We start from the raw sequence: 7906 nt of genomic DNA on the forward strand, positions 1-7906 counted from the left end.
AAACTAGGTTATCCATACCCGTCTCAATACAGACGAAATATTTTAACATTGAACAGTCAAGATGTCGCGCCACCATCCTCAGTCATCTTCCTACTAGACCTGTTCCCATTAACTTGGAGTTGGCCTTCCTTGTTCTCAATTTCCATCTAGCATGGTCTTGCGCTACGTCTTTATTCAGATTAGCTTCTTTTAGGTATTTTTCAAGCGTCGTCCACCAGGTGGTAGGTGGATTGCCTAATGACTTGCGTTTAGTGGTAGTTTTAGGGTAAGCTTCACCATAAGGTTCCTGGACGCCTTTGGACGTAACCATACCATCTTAAGCGTTTCTCCTTGACCTGTTCCATAATGGGAGACCATCTTCAGTCATCAATATAAGTAATTAGTAACATTACAAGTACAACAACAATTTACAGACAGCCCACACAGCGCTGGCTACGTTATACCTTTTGGCAACAAACCCTGATAAACAAAAGAAGCTAAGAGAAGAGGTATTAATGAAGCAAACTCGGAGGCCATACTTGAAGGCGTGTATAAAAGAATCTATGAGGGTGCTCCCTGTGGTCACTGGTAACGCAAGAACGTCCACTAAGGAATACAATCTGCTTGGATATAAAATACCGAAAGGAGTAAGTTGGTATTTGCATGTTTCAAGAGGTATTTATAGTACAGTCACGGACAATTGTTGAGCCATTTAGGGTTAATTTTACATTAAAGATGTCATACATATTGACAATCAAATTAGCTTCGACCGTAGATGGGTCAACAATTAAAGTCCGTGATCGGACTAGTATTCTCAGCAATACCATGATCGCATTTGACGCTTACCATCGTATTGTTTTGCCCTCATAAATGTTATTCTTCCATAAAATGAGAGGCTAAGGATGAGACAGGATTTTTTTTGATTGAGGAATCCATTTTTTCCTGTGTCTCCCTTTCGCGGTGTCTCAGAGCTGCCAGTTTGAAAGGTGTTGAATTTTCCATTTTGAAAATAGTTTATAACTGTGGGTTAGAAGAATTCTCCTTCCTTATCGTTTCACTATTGACAAAGCGATTGTGGTCATCATTTTAGCGATTGTTGGTAAAACTAGTTTAGATGAATATTTACATTATATATATTTTACAAAATGTGCTTTCTAGATTATGATAGGACTCTCTCACCAGTACTTATCAGTAAAGGAAGACCACTATCCGAGACCTGAAGAGTTTATTCCCGAAAGATGGTTGGTAGACAAGCATGATCCCCTTTATCACGGCAACACACATCCTTTTGTAACCAGCCCTTTTGGATTTGGAGTAAGGATGTGCATTGGTAAGCTTGTATTCCCTTCGACTTAGTACGCTGCTAAAGCCCGACCAGAAATATATGATCATTGTCAAGAGGGCGCTGTTATTCTGAGGGTGACAGTTCAGTTTAGTATGAAAAATTTAGTTCAAATGAAATCCCGCAATATGGCGCGTGATCATTTATTACTGGTTAAGCTTTAGTTATCTCCTTAAGGAGCCAGGGCTAATCTCCTCCTTGTAACTTACCTCCATTGAGGTGGAGATGTGAGGAGACGTGCGGGAGTTGGTTGGTTGGTTGTTGATTCCCGTAAGTCTCCTCTTATTTCCGCTTATATCGAGCAACGACTGCCATATGATCTTTTGATCTTGAGTGAGACTTAGACCTGTTGGGGTTAGTGCAGTTTCCTCACTTCTACCTAAAGCAACAGGTAGCTAATAAGTTTAATAAACTCATCAGTACGGTATTGAGAGCTGCAGTCCTTAATGCTAGGCCACTATCCCTTTCCCTACATAAGGAGTGCACCATCACGTATTATATTTCCGTCTTTCTCTTCTGCCTCGGTCAGTAGGATTCCCATTTCATGCACAAGGCGTGGTTTTTTTTTAATTGAGAAATTTTAACAAATGTAGGAAGACGTGAAAATACGTACTTAGAATTCCTATAATCTCGTGTGTGTATCACTTTTTGCCTTCAACTTGGTACAAATAAAATGCAGGTTTTTCTGTTTCAGGCCGACGTATAGCCGAGTTAGAGTTAGAAACTTTCATATCCAAAGTTGTGGAGAACTTTCAAATAGGCTGGAAAGGAGGACCCATTCAAGTTTCCGGCACTTCGCTTAATTATATAACTGGGCCTTTTAATTTAATTTTTAATGACATATAGAAAAGTACTCGTGGAAGCCGGTTTTTCCAAACCGTTATCATGTACTTGGCGCAAAACCTTTTAATTTCAGTGTCGTTCGTAAAACCGTTATTTTTAAGTCGGGTTTTACCGTTATTATTAACCGGTTTAGAACAATAAAAACCGGTTTCTTCCTATGTCGGAGTCTTTGTTTACGCGATGCCAGTACACCACCAGGCAGGCTGGCCGTCTTGACTCTAGTCGCTTGTCGAATTAAAGGTGTAACAGTGTGACAGCGACAAGGTGTAACAGCGCGGCTTACGTGGGCGAATGCGATCCGGCGCGGCGTGGCGCGGCGCGGCAGCCCAACGGCATCGGCATTTGGAGATCGCCCACGTAGGACACTTCCACAACCGCCCCGCGCCGCTTCGCGCTCGCGAGTTATTCGCTCAGGTAAGACACTGCCTAACGGCGCGGCGGGGCGGCCCACGGCATTCGCGTTCGCAACGAGATCGCCCACGTAGGACACTTCTATAGGTTTCAAAGGATTGATTCACCCGCGCCGCGCTTCGCGTTCACGAGTTGTTCGCTTACGTAAGCCGCTGCGTAATAGTGTAAATAGTAATAAATATTAAATAAAATAATGGTGTCGCATAAACTGTTGTGTTATTTTTGGACCTCCTTCATCTCTAGTCAGACTTCTACACGGTGTTTTATTAAGGTCCGTTAACTTCGGCGAATAGCTAAGTACATTTCAGGAAACTGAAAGGCGTTTCTAATTATTTATTTTTATATATTTTTTTTTTTGTTTGTAAAAAGTAATTAAATAGCGTTGTTGTTATTGTGTTTAGGATTTAATTACAATTAAAACACTCGGATAGCCAAGTAACGGTCATGTATTTCACGGCAAACTGTCATTTACATATTTTTATGAGCTACCTACATTTACCAAAATACTACAATCCCTCCACCAATATTTATCCAAACAATGTACTTATTTAGATTTTAAAGTGTAATAAACAACAATAGTAAATTATTGCCAAAAAACTAACAAACAATAAGGCCATACATATCGCCTTCTATACCCTCCCCCAACAATTATAATACTAGTGGAAGTTTTTAAACCTATGTAATTTTCAACCCAATCGAATGTTAAGACATGGCTCAGATTTGGTTGGCAAGATTCTAGAAATAAATTACAAAGAAAGAAACTTCAACACTTAAAAAAAAAATTAGTCATGGTACTCAAACACTAGAGAATACATTGATTACCTACTTAGTACACCCAGTTTTATAATTCAGAGGTACATTAAATTTTATAATTAACGTCCTTGTTCCTAGTACTCCTTATTGGCCGTTGCCGCCTGTTGTCTAAGACAAGGCCATGACTTTCTGTCGGAGAGCCTGGCTCAACACTGTTGTCGTCTACTTCCATAACCTCCAACGGGCAATCTGACGACATTATTCTATCTGTGTCCTCTTCTACTGATTGTCTGTTCGGCGAGCTGACAGATGAACTGACACTCTCAAAAGATGTGTCCGGAGACCTCTCGTGGGGATTTGGTACGCCGCGCTCCACCTGCTCGACAGCATCTTGCTCTTCCGACAGAGGAACGTCGATTGGCGCGTCCTCGACGTTGTCGCCATGGGGGCCGTCGTCGTTTTGTAATGTCGGAATGTCGCCCTCGCAATCTGACTCGTTGGTGGAGTCACAGCCTTTGTAATGTAACAATTGATCGACATGTTTCTTTACTTTTACTTTCAAGTCCGTTATTTTTACGATATACATTCTGGATCCCACTTTATTTTCAATAGTACCTCTTTTCCATGTATACTTCGTACCATTCTTAAAAAATGATTTTACTAAAACATCATCACCCCGTTTAAAATTACATTGTCTCTGCCCGCCGTATTGTTTACATTGTGAGATCTGTTTGGAGATAACATTGTGATTAGCCGAGGAAGCCAATGACAACGGAAGGCATGAAGTCTGGGCGTCGGCGTCGGCGCCGGCGTGAGAATCGGCGTCGGCGCCGCGCGGCGCACGCAGCAAGTCGTGTCGAGAGCGTAACGATCGGCCTAGCAACAGCTGAGCCGGTGAGAATCCAGTGGTACAATGAACCGAGTTCCTGTAGTCAAACAATAACTTGCTTAATTTAATATTGAAAATTGACTGAGAAGGATTTTGCGCAAGTATTGCCTTTATGCCTTTTTTTACGAATTTAACACTATTTTCGGCCTGACCGTTCGAATTTGGGTGATAAGGTGCAATAGTTAAATGTTTAATCTCATTTACAGTGCAAAATTCTGTAAACAACGTAGAACAAAAATTTGAGGCATTATCTGTAACCAGGGTGCGAACTAGTCCAAATCTACTAAACATGTCTGCTAATTTCATAATTACACTAGCGGTGTCCGTCTGTGTCATTACATAACACTCGACCCACTTGGAATGCGCATCTACGGCGATAAGGAACTGCCGACCCTGCACCGCGCACATGTCCAGGTGCACGCGCTCCCAGCGTGCCGGGTACGGCCACGAAACTAGTGGGGACCGCGCCGGAGCGTTTCTTAGTGTAATACACACACTACATGACCCAATTTTTTGTTCAATGTGCTGGTCTATATTAGGCCACCACATTCGTTTCCTAGCTTCAGATTTAGTTTTCACTACACCGAGATGAGAATCATGCAACTCATTCAAAAGTTGCTCCCGAAAAATTGAAGGTATGACTACTTTATGGCCGCGCAAAATACAGCCTTCTTCCAAGGTCAACTCTGTACGACAGTTAAAAAACACTTTTAAATCATTATCCTTGAATTTTCGTGGCCACCCCTTTTCTATATAGGACTTAACGCGCAACAATACTGTATCTTTATTTGTTGCTAAACAAATATCTTTCGCCGTAACTGGTTTTAATGAATCTGATATAAAGTTTATGTACGTTGCTCGATCAACTATATCTCCTTCGGGACACCCTTGCGTTTCATCAACGGTGGCCCTAGACAAGTAATCAGCAACGTTGTGTTCGCTTTTTACGTATTCGATCTGATAGTTATAAGCCGACAGAAAGATAGCATAACGCTGCAATCGATTTGCTGCTAATTCGGGAACACCTTTTTTGGATCCAAAAATTGCTACCAAAGGTTTGTGGTCCGTTCTTAAAACAAAAGGCACCGATCTGCCGTACAAATAATAATGGAATTTTTTTATTCCAAATATGAGCGATGCCGCTTCTTTTTGTATCTGAGCATAGTTCTTTTCGCTGGGCGTGAGCGAGCGGGAGGCATAAGCGACGACGCGCTCGGAGCCGTCCGGCTGTTTTTGAGCCAAAATAGCCCCTAAAGCCGCCGGTCCGGCATCCGTAGTCAAAATCGTGACATAGTCCGGGTTGTAGTGCGCTAAGACTCGCTCGCTCGCTAACTCCTCCTTTATTCTCACAAACGACTCCTCTTGCTCCACGCCCCAATACCACTTTACATCTTTTTTTAGCAACGCATACAAAGGGTTTAAAATACCCGAGGCATTAGGTACGAATGTTCGGTAGTAATTTAGCAAGCCAAGAAAAGATTGCAGCTCAGATACGTTTTTTGGACTTTTAGAATTAAGAATTGCCTGTACTTTATTTTTGGATTTATGTAATCCATGTTTATCGATTACAAACCCTAAGTATTCCACAGAATTTCTAAATAACTCGCATTTATCCTGCTTTAAACACAAACCGGCGTCACTAAGTCGACTGAGGACTTGCTCGAGCCTCTCGACGTGTATTTTTCGGGTCGGTCCAGTTATAAGCACATCGTCGAGAAAAATGCATATTCCGTCGATTCCCGACAGTAATTTTTCGATTATTTGCTGAAAAATACATGGCGCGGAGGATAAGCCAAAAACGAGGCGTGTATAGCAATAAAGCCCTTTGTGTGTGTTTATACACGTCAATTTCTTTGATGCCTCATCCAGCTCACACTGGTTGTATGCCCTAGATAAATCCAATTTCGAGAATTCTTCCCCCCCATGTAACCTAGAAAATAGGTCTTCGATACGCGGCAGTGGATAATTATCGATAAACAATGCTTTATTTAAAGTCACGGAATAGTCGCCGCAAATTCGTATATTGCCGTCGGGCCGTAAAACAGGGACAATGGGTGTCGCCATATCGGAATGACTAACCTTTTCCAAAATACCTAAATCAACCAACCTGTTCAGTTCCTCCTCGACTTTAGGTTTTAAAGCCAAGGGCACGGTTCGAGGTTTAAAAAATTTAAATTGCGCATCCTCTTTTAGTTTCAAATTTATTTTGTATTTATTGAACCGGCCTAACTCATTAGAAAAAACATTCGAATATTTATTCTTTAACGACCTAATGACGTCATCCTCGCTATTCAAATGATTACAATTCCTGCTGCACAGATGTAAATCGAACTTGCTAATAAAATCTCTTCCTAACAAAATTGGCTGATCTGCTGTATCCTCGATAATAAACATATCAATCTCCTCTGTTCTATTTTCAAAAGAAATCGGTAATAAAACTCGGCCTAAAGGAAATATTTTGCTTCCGTTATAACAGTTTAATCGTACATTGGATCTCTTTAAGGCATATTTTCCTTTAAATAACGCGTTAAAAACACTAACGGGAAGCACTGAAACAGCGCTTCCGCTATCTACCTCGCATAATACACTCTCGTTAGCCATCGACACCACCTGCTGCATAGGTTCGCCGTTATCACATCTGATACTATATAAATAAACATCTACGATACCTTCATGTATGTCATCGGTTTCCTCAGCAATGTAGTTGAACTTTTTATCACTCATTTTACACATCCTACTTAGGTGTCCTTTAGTGTTGCACTTTTTACACGAATAATTAACGTAACGGCACTTGTCCTTAGTGTGGTTTTTGTATCCGCATATTGCACAAGCTTGCCTTGTATTATTACTATTATTAGTGTTATTTGGTTGGGATGGCGAGACACTCGCGCGCACTGCGAACACCTCGCCGCCGCCGATTCCCGCCGCTGCCTGCCTAGATGAACCGGTTGCCTGCAGGCCCTGCCGGGCGCTGCGAGTTGCCTGCGCCAGATGTAATGCTTTACTAAAAGTCAGCTTGTCGACGCTCTCCGCAAACAACTTCTCTCGTTCTTTAGCGTTCTCGAGCCCGAGAACGAAACGATCCCTTAGCGCTGTGTCGAGCTCCGTCGTAAACCCGCAGAACTGTGCCAAACTTCGCACTCGCGCTGCCCACTCCCCTAGATCTTCACCGGTTCGTTGCTCCGCTTTATAAAATTTGTATCGTTCAGCAAACGAACACTTAGGTGACTCAAAATGAGCATCCAGCTTTTCTAGGAGGGTAGAATATTCAATGGTGTTCAGCGTTTTTGGAAACACCAAATCTTTTGCAACGCGGTAGGTTTCTTCCACAAACGTCGTAAGGAGTATGGAACGCCGCTTTGTGCCCGCTTTGTCGGTGGTGTCCGTCAAATCATTTGCAAAACACATTGCTTCAAACCGCTCCTTAAAAATCCTCCATTCTTGCGCGTTGTGGTCGAACGTGAGATTGCCGCCATAAATCACGTTAGAGCTCACCGCCATCGTGTTTAACAATTATTGCACTAGTTTAACACTTATTTAAACGCGTTAGGTACTTCTCGTCGCCAAATATTGTGTTTAGGATTTAATTACAATTAAAACACTCGGATAGCCAAGTAACGGTCATGTATTTCACGGCAAACTGTCATTTACATATTTTTATGAGCTACCTACATTTACCAAAATACTAC

At 41.9% G+C, this 7906-nt stretch overlaps 2 protein-coding genes across 2 annotated transcripts; one reads left to right on the forward strand and one right to left on the reverse strand.

The window, feature by feature from the left end:
• Positions 1 to 292: 292 nt before the first annotated feature.
• LOC133517322 (cytochrome P450 CYP12A2-like) lies at positions 293 to 2783 on the forward strand. The gene is made up of 3 exons (XM_061850584.1): positions 293 to 626; positions 1138 to 1309; positions 2016 to 2783. Exons 1-3 carry the CDS (start codon positions 495 to 497, stop codon positions 2165 to 2167), a joined length of 456 nt encoding a protein of 151 aa, XP_061706568.1. The 5' UTR covers positions 293 to 494; the 3' UTR covers positions 2168 to 2783.
• Positions 2784 to 3003: 220 nt separating this feature from the next.
• LOC133517321 (uncharacterized) lies at positions 3004 to 7906 on the reverse strand. Its single transcript, XM_061850583.1, has 2 exons — positions 6887 to 7906; positions 3004 to 4055 (listed from the first exon to the last, which is right to left on the reverse strand). Exons 1-2 carry the CDS (start codon positions 7716 to 7718, stop codon positions 4042 to 4044), a joined length of 846 nt encoding a protein of 281 aa, XP_061706567.1. The 5' UTR covers positions 7719 to 7906; the 3' UTR covers positions 3004 to 4041.

This window comes from Cydia pomonella, chromosome 4 (genome assembly GCF_033807575.1).
Source record: "Cydia pomonella isolate Wapato2018A chromosome 4, ilCydPomo1, whole genome shotgun sequence".
Taxonomy (NCBI): Eukaryota; Metazoa; Arthropoda; class Insecta; order Lepidoptera; family Tortricidae; genus Cydia; species Cydia pomonella.